This window comes from Vicia villosa, unplaced genomic scaffold (genome assembly GCF_029867415.1).
Source record: "Vicia villosa cultivar HV-30 ecotype Madison, WI unplaced genomic scaffold, Vvil1.0 ctg.000063F_1_1_1, whole genome shotgun sequence".
NCBI lineage: Eukaryota > Viridiplantae > Streptophyta > Magnoliopsida > Fabales > Fabaceae > Vicia > Vicia villosa.
Window position 1 is genome coordinate 649254 of NW_026704991.1, and position 15293 is coordinate 664546.

General features: G+C 34.7%; 2 protein-coding genes across 2 annotated transcripts; both read right to left on the minus strand.

The window, feature by feature from the left end:
• Positions 1-2355: 2355 nt before the first annotated feature.
• On the minus strand, positions 2356-4838 carry LOC131623405 (uncharacterized). The gene is made up of 6 exons (XM_058894415.1): positions 4541-4838; positions 4216-4448; positions 3917-4123; positions 3643-3735; positions 3451-3552; positions 2356-2781 (listed from the first exon to the last, which is right to left on the minus strand). Exons 1-6 carry the CDS (start codon positions 4836-4838, stop codon positions 2356-2358), a joined length of 1359 nt encoding a protein of 452 aa, XP_058750398.1.
• A 2859-nt stretch (positions 4839-7697) lies between these two features.
• On the minus strand, positions 7698-8714 carry LOC131623406 (uncharacterized). Its single transcript, XM_058894416.1, has one exon. It carries the CDS (start codon positions 8712-8714, stop codon positions 7698-7700), a length of 1017 nt encoding a protein of 338 aa, XP_058750399.1.
• Between the last annotated feature and the right edge of the window lie 6579 nt (positions 8715-15293).

A 15293-nucleotide genomic window follows, 5' to 3' on the forward strand; every position in this document is an offset into this window, starting at 1 on the left:
AAATGTGGTTTCAAATATATATATATACACAGGCGGTTCTTGGGCCCGGTCAGGGTGGGCAGTTGCCCAGGCTCGGGTCCAGTAAATTTTTGGGCATATATGAGTTTAAAAAATAGCGCCACGCCGTTGTGACTTCCCTCTATCGCCGACCGCCAACGCTTCCACCTCCACCATCTACGTCCTTGCACGGAGCACCCTCGTCTCCTACTCTCCTCCATCCTCTTCCTCTTGGTCTCCTCCCTATTCTCTTTTTTAACTCAACTCTCATCCATCGCTCCACCGCCACTTTCGTAACCGTCGGTCTCCATCTCCTTCGTTCCTCCTCTTCGAATCATCTCAGGTATGACAATTGATGATCATATTTTGGTTTTGTGAATGATGTACCTTTGCGTTCACTGATTGGGCCTGTTTATTTCACAAGCTCTTGAATTGCAAAGAAATAACTTCAACTTGATTTTCATTATTTGTGACTTGTGAGATTGAGTTAGAATGAGACTTGTTTACATGACTTAACTTGCTTATTTTTTAATGAGATTGAAAGAAAAATGAGAATGAGATTAAGAGAGGATTGAAAGAGTAAAACATTTTTAAGATTTTGGCAATTATATAGTGGTTAGAAGAACGTTTTTGTTTAGATGGTTTATATTAGATATGATGAGATTGATTTTATCTACTAGTAACTAGTTGAAGTGTGATAAAAAATGAGTAAAATCTCTCCCATTCCCACAATGAAATTGAGGCAAAATGAGATTGAGGCAAAATGTGACCTTTTTATGTTTATGTTAATAATTGGAATGATTCATGTTTATGCTAATGATTTAAGTTGAATTGGAATTTTTTATGTTAATGATTCAAGTTGAATTGAAATTTTTTATGTTAATGATTCAAGTTGAATTGAAATTTATCTTGAATGTCACTTTTTCAGTCAAATGCTAAATATAAGATCTTTTGCATGTCTAAACTTTGTTGTTTATACATTTCCTGTAATTGCTATTGCAATAATTGGACTTGTTTTCTTGGATTTGAAAGCTGGATATCAAAGAACTATGTAAGTGAAAATAATAATAATAATAATATCATTATCAATTACTTGAATTAAAGTATCACTTCACTTCAAAGTTGATTTCCTTAAAACAATATACTGCAAAACAGCAAGGAGTTCATCAACTGTGTTCTCAAATCCACTTGTGGTGAATAACCTATTTGGAGTCTTAACCAACATTGAAATACTGGTAGTTTTCATTGTTATAATCTTCTTGGGATGGACATTTTACGCTCGAATTTCAAATGATTTCAAAAAGTTGATGCAAGACAAATCACTCAAACTGAACTTGTAAGTGTTGTTTTTGGATCTATACATTCTTCATTTGTTATTATTTATCTGAATGCATGCATGATAATTTGCTTTCCGATGTAAACTTAAGTATCTCAGAATAGCAACTAGGTTTGGTTTGTTAGCAGAAGCTTGTTTGGCTTTACTCCTTCTTCCGATTTTAAGAGGCTTGTCTATATTTCGCATATTTGGTATACAATGAATTTGCGGTCTTTAAATTTTTGCCCAGGCTTTATAATTTTTCTGCCTCCGCCACTGTATATATATATATATATATATATATATATATATATATATATATATATATATATACACTACCAAAATTTCGCTATTTAGCCACGGTTAAAACCGTAGCGAAATAACAAAAAAACTGTGGCAAAATATACTTAGCCACGGTTTATAAAACAGTGGAAAAAAAGGGCGTTGCAATTTATTAACCACGGGTAAAATATAATTTAGCTACGGTAATTTTGAGTGTGGTAACAGTTATTAGCCACAGTTGTACCGTGGTAAAACAATATTTTAAAAATGTCAAATATAAGTTTAGCCACAGTTAAACCGTAGTTAAAAATCGCGCGTATAATTTCCCGCCCTATTAGCCATAATCCAAATTTCATTTTAGCTACGGTCAAAACATAGCTAATTTTTATTTAATCTATTTTAGTTTAATTTTTTAGCCACTAGTTGACCGTGGCAAAACAAAAATTAAACCCTCCAGTTATTTTTATTTCACACAAACTTTAAAAACAATAACTCAATGAATTCAAAGCAAAAATAAACAAAATTAAGAGTCAAACAAATATTTTAATAAATTGACAATAACTTCCTAATGTCAAACATAAATCTGAAGTATTTCACCACTACAGTACTTCTTAATTATAAAACCAAGACAAGTATTATAATTCCACTTCTAAACACCAAAAAATTAGTACCATACTTCCACTTCTTAACACTAAAAAACAAGTATCATGCTTCTAGTTCTTAACACTAAAAAATAAGTATCATACTTCCAATTCTTAAAACTAATTTGGAGAAGCATTGCTATTGAAAATAGATAACTCATCGCCAAATTTATGCTTCATGAAGTTTTGAAGAACCTCCAATTGATGTTGTGCTTGTGCAAGTTGCTCAGTGGTATGTGTGAGTTGTTCGGTGGTTTGTGTAAGTTTTTCTTTAGTCTCTTCATATCTAATTAGTTTTTCTCCCAAACATTCTACATCCTTCTGCAAGTCTTCAACATTCTTTTGACTAAAGCTACCAACTTGAATAAAATTTGTGTAATGTCTTCGTTTTCCAAAAGCTTGAGTAGGACAAACTCCTAAGCCTAAACCACGTACTCGACCTGAGTGGTCTGCTCCACATATTTTTGCAATGGCATCATCAGTGTACACATTAATCTTTGATGAGACACCTATTGTGGCGGTACGTTCTTTATCTTCAGACAAGCTCTCTTAAATCTTCTCCTGTTAATAAGAAATATTACTCTTTAGTTGTGAAAAATATATTGAACAACTAAACTATGAAATAAAGTATTATGACATTGAGAAAAACAAAATAATCAAAACATAATTACTATGTTATTTGATAATGACTTAAATGGCCTCTTGCAACAATTTTTTCTCCACATGAAGCTCTAGCTAATCAGCAGATGCAAAGAGTAAATCTCAAAAAATATAAAAGAAAATTGCCATAAATCATGTGTAGAAACCCATCATTTGCATATACCAGAACTCAAATAAGCACTTCACACAAGTACCTCTATATCCAATCCAAAGTATGCTTTTGCACTAGTATATGTTTAAGTGATTATTAATAATAGGCAGGCTTACATGTATCCAATATGCAACATAATATGCAGCCTTCCATGTATTCAATATACAAGTGGATAAAAAATCAAGGTTTTATACCACATAATACAATATGCAACCATCCTCTTTTTCCACTAAGTATCAAATAAACATGCACAATAGCAGTAACAAAACTACATTTGCAGACAAAGAACATCACTAAATATACACTTATCTAATGCAGGTTGGGTGTTTCACAACAGAAAATTGTGAAAATGATCTTTAAAATTTGTATAATTGTGACAACAATAGAAAGATAAGTATACTTACAGCCATGGCCTTTCCTTCTTCGTTCACATAATTTCCATCCTTCTTTATTAAAGTTGATAAAATAACCTCGCTTCGACAAACATGCCTCCCTAATTGTAGCTCCTAACAACGTAAATAAGATATAAATTAACAAACAAATATTAATTACAACTTAACTTTGTTATGATACATAAATTTCTTGAAACCACTTACCATTTCACGACCCCTTCTTGCATTGCTCTTACTACCACCAGCATGTGAGACTTTAAGCTTCTTACGATTTATGGTATTCTGCTCACTTTGTTTCTACAATTTTAAACTATAAAAGTTAAAATATTCTATATATATATATATATATATATATATATATATATATATATATATATATATATATATATATATATATATATATATATATATATATATATATATATATATATGAAAAAAATGACATAGTAAAATAATATCCTATACAGAATACTTATACCTTCATTTTTGGACTTTTGTAGTGATGCACAAAAGAAGTCCACTGAACTGGATCCACGCCTGAAGGGGTATTGGCAAGTATTTCTTCCTTTCTTTTGTTGGGATAGAAGTATTGATTTCGTAACTTATATTTATAGGCTTTCCATCTTTCCCCTAATGTACACCTCACCCATTTGATTCCAGCAACATAGTCAAACTCAAAATGATCCTTAAAAAGTTTTTTTTAAAGGTCAACATTTCATTATAAAAAACACACCAACAAAAGAAAATTAAGCAAAGTTAAAATAATTACCTCAATACATTTCCATTGATCTTGGCTGCATTTTTCAGACATCTCGTCCCATCTTTCAACTGATATAGGACAGTAGGCAAACTTTTTAGCAACTTGGCTAAGAACCTCACAAGTAAGTTTGAACTACTATCATCTCCTTGACCAAAATTGTTGAGTTCAACAATAACTTTTTTAGTTTTTTCCAAATGCCAAACTTGATTTGCAATCATCTTTTTAGTTATAACTTCTCCAGTACACATATCTACCAATAGATACAAATAAAAGCTAGTAAATATGTTCTAACAGCATATCGACCATCTAAGAACATATTTATAATAAATATATGACTTTAACCTTTAACTTTGACAAGTAGAGGCTCCTCTTTTTGCTGTAGTTGATCTCCATTTGTATTTAAGGAAGGGTCAAATGTGTCATCAGAGGATGGACTATTAGTCATGTTGACATGTTGTTGTGGACTATTGGGTACATTCATATTTTGCTGTGGCTGATCTTCATTTGAATGTAAGGAAGGTTCAGATTGATTGTTGTTACTTTGTTGATGTTGATCTTGAAAAGTTTCTATATTATTTTGAACTTCTCCTCGTAACCTTTCTAGCACATCTTTTCTTGAACACTTACGTTTTTGCTTCATCTCAATTCAAATATCTGCACAATTTGCTAACAAAAGATAAAATTTGGAATGAAAATATATTCTAAATAAATCATATGATGAACAAGTCATTACATAAGAAAAAATAGTACAAAGTTCATAAACAAAAAATAAGTAGAAAATCACAAAAAAACTATGCCTAATGGCTTATGACAAAAGAAATAAATGTTCATAATTGAACTACTCTAACACCATATTATCATTTTCATCACTGCAACCATCATGATCTTCATCAAGATTTTGTTCATCGGGTACTTGTTCTTCCTCATTGAAGTTTGGTTCTTGTTCATTGTCATCTTCTTGAACTAATGGTAGTTCTTCTATGTTCTCCACATTTTGGTCACAAAAAGGTATATCTTCCATTATCATCTCTTCAGAGTCCGTTGAATTAACGTCTCCCATATCATATATGTCTCTAGGCTTCATATGACATACACAAGACCAACCTTCTTCAAATGGATCATCAACATAATACACCATTCTAGCATCAGTAGCAAGGATGAATGGTTCATCTATTTCATTCATGCCAGTGTGTATCAAGCGAGAAAAATTCACACTATGTATTCCAAATTGATCTATCTTGATTCCTTTGTTAGGTCTAGTATCTGCCCAAACACATTTGAAGAGCACAACCCTTAGATTACCATAGTAATCAAGTTCTATGATGTCAACCAATTTCCCATAGTACATGTCATCACTCCCCTGTAGTTGAAAAACTCTTGGTAAAAGCTGACATAACAACACCACTGTTTTGAGTTCTAAAACCTTGCTCCTTCCTTTGGGTACGAAACTTAAATCCACGAATGTTATACCCATTAAATCTCCTCGCAATATCATTTGGTCCGTTTGCAAGCCAACTAATTTCATCGGAAATATCTGGATCAACCTTTCTTGCAACCTATTATATTTTGAGAAGCATTATGCCACTTGTATATGTTATAATATTTGAGAAACATATAAGCAAAGCTCATTATATATTCTTACATATTCTTGAAACCACTCATGAAAATGTTTGTGAACGTATTCTTCCACAATTTTTGACGAATTTCTCTTGCCGCGGTGCATCCTAGAGACCTCGATTCTGCATTTCCTATATAATCAAGTTTGTATTTATTAAGAAAGATGTTGAACATGTTTATATAAAATTAAGACATGTAAAAACATAGAACTTACTCACGAAATTTGTCTACTAATTCACAATTAGTTAACACGTAACGATGAGCTTGTATCTTATCCAAGTGCGAGAGTGAAACAATCTTGATGGCTCCAATAGGCTTACCTAATGCTGGAAATAAATTTGACAAGATAGTGGACTCACTACTAGTATTGATCCCATTATCATCATCATTGCGTCTTGGTCGGTTGAACCTCGTTTCAATATCTCCATCTTTAAAATATCTTGAACAAAATGTGAGGCATTCTTCCATAATGTATCCTTCAGCTATACAACCTTCTGGTGTAGCCTTATTACGAACATATGATTTTAAATGGCCAAGGGTCCTAAAATAAAATAAGGTGAGCCCAAGAAAAGCTTAATCATTAAATTTTAATATCAACATATAATAAAAATATAATATACCTTTCAACAGGGTACATCCATCTATAATGCACTGGACCTGCAATCATTGCTTCCTCTCCCAAATGAATGACTAAATGAACCATAATAGTGAAAAAAGAAGGAGGAAATATCATCTCCATATGGCAAAGGGTTAGAGAAATTCTTTGTTGTAGTTTCTCTATATTCTTGACATCTAGAACCTTTGATGAAATTTCTCTAAAGTAGTTACATAACTCAATCAACACTGAAGCAACTTCTTTTGGAAGAGTTTTTCTAAAAGAAATTGGTAGAAGATGTTCAATCAGAATGTGTGAGTCATGACTCTTTAGACCAGATATTTTGCGTTTCTTAGTATCAACACATCTAGAAATATTTGATGCATAACTATCAGGAAAAACCACATCTTTAAGAATTTTTAGGAACATGTCTTTTTCCTTAGCTTTCATTTTAAAGCATGAATGAGGAAATTTAGAGGAATTGGGATCTGGATATGGATGAAGACTTGGTCTAATTCCCATAATTTGCAAGTCTTTACGAGCAGAAAGATTATCTTTTGTTCTATTTTTGTCATCAAGCACTGTGAACAATACATTGTCACAAACATTCTTTTCTATGTGCATCATATCAAGGCAATGGCGGATAAGATTATGCTTCCAGTAAGGCAAGTTCCAAAAGATACTTTTTTTCTTCCATTGTTGTGGGCCTTTCTTACTCGTACCTTCATCACGAGCCTTTTTTAGATAATCCTCAATTTGTCGTAGTGTCGATGAACCTGACATTTGATGAGGCGCAAGACTATGTTCCACATATCCATCAAAGGACTTTGTATTGTACCTGTACTTATGACCATGGGGTAAATATTGGCGGTGACCCATGAAACAATTTTTCTGACCAAACTTAAGCCTTTTAGATTTTGTATCAAACTTACATGATGGACAAGCAAACGACGTGTGTGTGTTCCACCCAGATAAGTTATCAAGACCTGGAAAGTCACTAATTGTACAAAATAATGCAGCTCTCATTTGAAACATTTCTTTAGTAGAGATATCATAAGCATCAACACCAATCCACAATTGATTTAACTCAGCAACTAAAGGCTGCAAGTAAACATCAATTTTATTTCCAGGCATCTTAGGTCCGGGAATTATCATTGACATGATAAGAGAAGTTGGCTTCATACAATACCATGGAGGATAGTTATAAAGATACAACATTACAGGCCAAATGCTGTTTGAAGAACTTAAAGTTCCAAATGGATTGAAACCATCAGTAGCTAATGCGAGTCAGACATTACGAGGATCAAACGCAAATTCTGGATAAAATGAATTGAACTCTTTCCATGCTTTAGTATCTCTAGGATGCCTTAACAACCCATCAGGATTTGCCACCATAGCATGCCATTTCAATAACTCTGCAGTTTTAGAAGACATGTACAACCTTTGCAACCTTGGTATAAGTGGGAAGTATCGGAATATTTTTGCTGGTTTTTGTTTCTTTTTCGTACCATCACTTACACCATTTGAAGAACCATCCTTTTCTTCTACTTTCCATCTAGATGTATTACATATCTTGCATTCATCTCTCTTCTCATCCTCTTTTGACCCCCAATACAACATGCAGTGATTTGGACAAGCATGAATCTTATTGTAACTCAAACCTATCCTCTTGATCGTCTTTTTTGCTTCATAGAAAGAAGTTGGTAGTTTAGCAAAGGGAAAAACATCATTTAGAAGTTCAATAAGCATCGAAAATGTTTTATCTGTGGCACCACATAAAATTTTTATATGGTAGAGACGAACAATGAATGATAGTTTGCTATGTTTTATGCATCCAGGATAGAGTTCTTGATTTCCATCTTCCATCAAATCTTTAATCTTTTTCAACTCCTCATTACTTATATCCTCCGTACTTGTGGGGTCCTCGATATTAGAAGGATTTGATGGCCCATGATCTTGAACTCCTTGATCAATTAAGACACCAAAGACATCATTTAACATATCTTGCATTGGACGTTGTCTAGTTGGCGGTGTTTCTACTTGGCCTTCTGATTCAACATTGCGTTGGATATGTTTCTCCCCATGCATATTCCAAAAGGTGTACTTGCTAGGAAATCCCCTTCGAAGGAGATGAGCAAATACTTCAACTCTATTACCCGAAAGATTAAATCCGCATGTAATACAAGGACACAATATTTTTCCATTGACTGCTGCATTAGAAAAGGCAAAGTCCAAAAATTGGACCACCCCATCTTTAAACTCTTTTGATTTTATTGGTTTGTCAATCCAACTCTTATTTATCATAATTGGATAAATCTGCTATAAATTTAAAAAAGAATTAAGCTTATACATTTAAAATCAGCCCCATAAGCCACAACGATCAAACTTTGATTCATATATATATATATATATATATATATATATATATATATATATATATATATATATATATATATATATTGTTGTGAAAAACGATACCAATAACAAAGTATAATAGGGAATTAGGGAAGAGAATAAGAACACAAGAATTGGTTATAACTGCTATTCTTTTACTTTCTCTTAAAACAAGATTACAAGTTTACAAGAATAACAAATAACCTCTCTCACCCTAAATTAGGATTTGCAGCTTAGCAATGATGAGAGACTAGTATGCTATTTATAATAAAACCTAACATACTAACTAATGGGCTTTTTTCCACAAGACCCATTATACAAGCCAACTTAATAAACAAGCTAACTTAACAAATTAGGGTTTAAACACTAAAACCTAATTTAACATGCTAACAACCCTAGCATCTTCGACACAAGCATGTGAACAACCTTCGACTTCATGCTCAATCCTATCGAACCAAGAAGCTACCTTTCGACCATACTAGAGTTCGATCCAATATCTCACAAATCTCCACCTTGGACCTAACTCTACAACGTCAAGGAACAGACTAGCTTTCTTCATGCAGCTTTATCAACTGCATACAGTGGAAAAACTTGCAACTCGGCAATGTCTTGGTGATCATATCAGCAGCATTGTCTTCAGTCGAAACCTTCAACACTTGGACTTCTCCACGCTCACCGCACCAATTTGTTGTGAAAAACGATACCAATAACAAAGTATAATAGGGAATTAGGGAAGAGAATAAGAACACAAGAATTGGTTATAACTGCTATTCTTTTACTTTCTCTTAAAACAAGATTACAAGTTTACAAGAATAACAAATAACCTCTCTCACCCTAAATTAGGATTTGCAGCTTAGCAATGATGAGAGACTAGTATGCTATTTATAATAAAACCTAACATACTAACTAATGGGCTTTTTTCCACAAGACCCATTATACAAGCCAACTTAATAAACAAGCTAACTTAACAAATTAGGGTTTAAACACTAAAACCTAATTTAACATGCTAACAACCCTAGCATCTTCGACACAAGCATGTGAACAACCTTCGACTTCATGCTCAATCCTATCGAACCAAGAAGCTACCTTTCGACCATACTAGAGTTCGATCCAATATCTCACATATATATATATATATATATATATATATATATATATAATGGATTTATTAATAAGTGAATTAAATCAAGACTCTGGCTTATTGTTGTATACTTGTATGTACTAATTAAAATAAACATGAACTCAAAGTATTAAAAATAAATTAAAAAACTAAACAGGCCCTAAGACAAAGAAGCGTAATCAAAACAAAATGGCACTTACTCAAATGACTTAAATTGATTTGCCTTCAACTTGTTCACCTCACTGCTGAACACTGCCTCTGCAGTGTAAAGAAATAAGAAGTCAAATGAAAGGATTAATATCTATAGTGAAATGTGAAAAAGAAAGAAACAAGTACACATTGGAAAACTAAGCAGGCCCTAAAATATTCAGCTAATGAATCATGGTGATAAAGCCATATATCACATTAAATTTGGTTATGTATAAGCCTTGCTGGATATAACAAAAATGGTCTCCAACTTTAAGATAGTATGATGCATTTTTGGTTTGATAGTGATTTTTACATTATGAGACAACAATTTCATACTACAATATTCTCTATAGTTGGATAATGATTTAGAAAAACCTTTTAACTATAATAATTTCATAAATAAAAACAAGATAACATGTACATGGCTTAAATTATTCATATATATGCCCTTAAGTTTTTTTTAATCAGCAAATGGAATTAATTAGAGAAGGTATAAGGCATGTCACAAAGCAAAAGTGCATGATCATATACTTGTTACATCATGTAAACATATTTACATATGATGTGTTTTCTCCTGTTGTGAAGCATAGGTCCATTCGAATGTTGCTTGCCATGGTGGCACAGTTCGATCTTGAACTGGAACAGATGGATGTGAAGACTGCGTTCTTGTATGGTGATCTAGATGAAACGATCCTGATGAGGCAACCTGAAGGGTATGTCGAAAAGGGGAAGGAAAATTATGTGTGCAAGTTAAAGAGATCTTTGTATGGGCTGAAACAATCTCCTCGACAGTGATACCTCGACCTTGAAGTTTTAGCTCCTTCGCAAAACCTTCAAGCCACAATGCTTCTTTCACAGCTTCAGTTAGGGCAATATACTCCGCTTCAGTGGTTGATAGAGCAACAACCTTCTGAAGTGTTTCTTTCCAACTAATTGCAGTGCCAAACATAGTGAAAACATATCCAGAAATAGATTTTCTGGAATCCATACAACCTGCATAATCAGAGTCGACATCTTCTTTCTGAGTGAAACCCCTTGCAACTAACCTTGCCTTGTATCTTTTCGACGTCACTCTTTCAATTCCTTCCTTAACTTTGAAAATCCATTTACAGCTGACTAACCTTGTCCCAACAGGTTTCTTGATCAGTTCCCAAGTATGATTATCATGAAGAGATTTCATCTCATCATCCATGGCTTTCAGCCATTCAGTCTTATTTCGACTCCTCATAACTTCCTTATAGTCTCTAGGTTCTTCGTCTAGAACCTCACTTGCAGAGATTAAGGCATAAGCTATAAGATCTGCATATCCAAGTCTCTGAGGTGGCTTGATGACTCTTCTCGACCTATCTCTCGACAATAGGTAGTCATCGTCAGTTTCCTCAACTTCAGCATCTTCTGCTTCTTCTTCGACTTCATCTGGGATATGCAATTCAGCATCAACATGCTCCACCTCAACAGGAATCTCTACCTGTTCCAGCTCTTCGTCAGATGTTTCTGTACTTTGACCAACATCATCAGTTTTCTTAAAAGCCATTTCAGCTTCATTGAAAACTACATCTCGACTGGTGATACACCTCCTGTGACCTGGCTCTAGGCACCATAGCCTATAAGCTTTGACTCCTTCAGGGTATCCCATGAACATGCATTTCAGAGCTCTAGGTTCGACCTTGTCTTGCCTAATGTGAGCATAGGCTACGCAGCCAAATACTCTCAGTTTGTCGAGATCTGGTGGATGTCCCGACCAAACTTCTTCAGGTGTCTTCATATCTAACGCTGTCGAAGGACATCTGTTTATAAGATATGTTGCTGTCGAAACAGCCTCAGCCCAGAACACCTTCTTTAACCCCGCACTAGTCAACATGCATCTGACTCTCTCCAAAATAGTTCGATTAAATCTTTCAGCCAAACCATTTTGCTGTGGAGTACCTGCAGTAGTTCTATGCCTTGCAATACCAGAGGCAGCACAAAAACTGTCGAATGCCTCATTGCAAAATTCAAGGCCATTGTCGGTTCTCAACCTCTTGACCTTTCTGCCAGTCTGATTTTCAACCAGAGTCTTCCAACTTTTGAAATTCTCAAAAGTTTCATCCTTAGTCTTCTGGATGAATACCCATAATTTTCTGGAATAATCATCTACTATGGATAGAAAATACCTTGCTCCTGAATGTGATGGACACCTTGCAGGCCCCCAAAGATCAGCATGGATGTAATCAAGGGATCCATGTGTTCTTTGTTTGCCTTTGTTGAACTTCACTCTGCAAGATTTTCCAAGTACACAGGGTTCACAAAACTTCAGCTTTTCGACTTTGTCTCCACCAAGCAGATTTTGTTTCCCTAATTCGACCAGACCTCTTTCACTGACATGGCCCAATCTCATGTGCCAGATTTCTGTTTTCGACAAAGGTTTCGTGGATGCAACATTTGTCGAACCACTTACAACTTCAGCCTCAAGGGTATACAAGCCTTGTTTCTTCACGCCTCTCAAGACTTCCTTCGAACCCTTCATGACTCTTAGGATACTTTTCTCTCCTTGGAAAACATATCCTTTCTTGTCGAATTCACCAAGAGAAAGCAGATTTCTCTTCAAATCAGGAACATACCTGACTTCAGCCAACAACCTTATTGACTCATCATGGAGCTTGAATCTAACAGATCCAATACCTGCAATCTTGCAAGCCTTGTTGTTTCCCAGCAATACTGATCCACCATCTTGATCACATAATTCCTCGAACAAGTCTTTGTTTGGAGTCATGTGCCAAGTGCAACCTGAATCCATAATCCACTCCTTCTTAGAGTCACTGCTTGAAACCACAAGAACATCAGATGATTCGAAATCATCTTGAACAATGGCAGCGTTGCCATTATCCTTACCTCCATGATATTTCAAGCGTTCAGGGCACACCTTTCTTGTGTGACCCTCCTTCTTACAATGGTAGCATCGAATGCCAGATGCTTCGCCACTGTAAGTCTTCGACTGGCTTTTGCCTTTCTTCTTGTCGAACTTACCATCCTTTCGTAAGAGTTTTCCTTTAACGGCCAAACCTTCGCCAACAGTCGAAGGTTTATGCTCCTTTCGTTCATTCAAGTCCTTAGAGTACAAGGCTGATTGAACTTCTTCAAACGTCAGGGACTCCCTTCCATACAAGAGAGTTTCTTTGAAGTGAGCATGTGATCGAGGCAAAGAACACAATAGTAACAGCGCTTGATCTTCATCATCGATCTTCACATCAATATTTTCAAGATCAAGAATCAGCTTGTTGAACATATCCAACTGCTCAGCCAATACTTTGTCTTCAATCATCTTGAATGAATACAAAGCTTGCTTCAGGTAGAGTCGATTTACCAGCGATTTGGTCATATACAAACTTTCAAGTTTCACCCATAACCCTGATGCCGTCGTCTCCTTTGATACCTGCCGGAGAACCTTATCACCAAGGCTCAACAAAATTGCGCTGTGTGCTTTCTCGATCATATTTGTCTTCTCCGCTGCCGTCAATTCTGCATTCATGGCTGCCTCTCCCTTCAACGCTTCCAAACAACCCTGCTGAACCAGTAGGGCTTTCATCTTCAAGCGCCACAGACCGAAATCATTCACTCCGGTGAACTTTTCAATCTCATACTTTGTTGAAGGCATCTTCTCCACGCTCACCGCACCAATTTGTTGTGAAAAACGATACCAATAGCAAAGTATAATAGGGAATTAGGGAAGAGAATAAGAACACAATAATTGGTTATAACTGCTATTCTTTCACTTTCTCTTTAAACAAGATTACAAGTTTACAAGAATAACAAATAACCTCTCTCACCCTAAATTAGGATTTGCAGCTTAGCAATGATGAGAGACTAGTATGCTATTTATAATAAAACCTAACATACTAACTAATGGGCTTTTTCAGCAAGGCCCATTACACAAGCCAACTTAATAAACAAGCTAACTTAACAAATTAGGGTTTAAGCACTAAAACCTAATTTAACATGCTAACAACCCTAGCATCTTCGACATCTGCATGCTAGACCCATCTTCGACTACAGCATGCACACTTCGACACCAGCATGTGAACAATCCTTCGACTTCATGCTTAACTCTGTCGAACTGTCGAACCAAGAAGCTACCCTTCGACAATACTAGAGTTCGATCCAATATCTCACAATGTACATGGCTTAAATTATTCATATATATGCCCTTAAGTTTTTTTTAATCAGCAAATGGAATTAATTAGAGAAGGTATAAGGCATGTCACAAAGCAAAAGTGCATGATCATATACTTGTTACATCATGTAAACATATTTACATATACTCTCTCCTCTCATGATTACTACTATCACTACTTACTTCTCCACTGACCAATTCTTTGCATTTCACAGTAAAAGATAGAGAAAGGTCCTTCGGGCCAGATTGCTACTAGCATTTTCTTGAGTTGCACCATTATATAGATCTTACTACAACACATTACACTTCTATATACAATTCTATATACAATTCTATAGTAATTAATTAGTATTATCAAATCATCTTTATAATGTTTTTGTATTAAGACTTGTTTATTTGTTTTTTAGAATGTTGAGGTTGAGGCTGAGAAATATTGTCCCTAAATTGATCATCTGAATTTTATTAAAACCATATAGTTTTTTTATTTATTCATCATGAGAACAAAACACCATTACACCAGACAGAAACTAGCAGAAAGTTAAGCAACTCCTAAGCAGCTATAGAAAGAAACTAACATAAAACAACCAATACAAATAACAAAAATGGGAATTACATAAAACATTCCAGAATAAGCCAAAGCTTAAAACACCCTGCAACGGAGCGGTAAAAAGCTTCAACATGAGTCATTCCATTAAATGGAAATGCTACTTAAATCAACGAAGTGCATATCAACACTATCATAAAGGCATGGAAATAGATCTAAAATATACGAACAGAAGCATAAAGATAAGTTATTTAAGTTCTGAAAAATACCGTTGAATTCAGCAAATGTAGCTCAGAACGATTAGTAGTGTTGTCGAATCTTTCAACGTTTCAAATGTAACTCAGAACGATTAGTAGTGCCACAGAATCAGAAACAACACCTAACAATAAGATTGAGAGAGGAGAGCGATTAATAGTGTTGTCGAATCGGAAACGTCACTGAAAGTGAAGAACAATTAGGGACAAAATCAAAATAGGAAACGAAACT

Coding starts and splice junctions, on each gene's coding strand:
- LOC131623406 (XM_058894416.1), bottom strand. CDS start 8,714: ATGATAAATAAGAGTTGGATTGACAAACCAATAAAATCAAAAGAGTTT.
- LOC131623405 (XM_058894415.1), bottom strand. CDS start 4,838: ATGAAGCAAAAACGTAAGTGTTCAAGAAAAGATGTGCTAGAAAGGTTA. Junction 4,449..4,540: donor TCTACTTGTCAAAGTTAAAG/GTTAAAGTCATA, acceptor ATCTATTGGTAG/ATATGTGTACTGGAGAAGTT. Junction 3,553..3,642: donor CAAGAAGGGGTCGTGAAATG/GTAAGTGGTTTC, acceptor TTACGTTGTTAG/GAGCTACAATTAGGGAGGCA.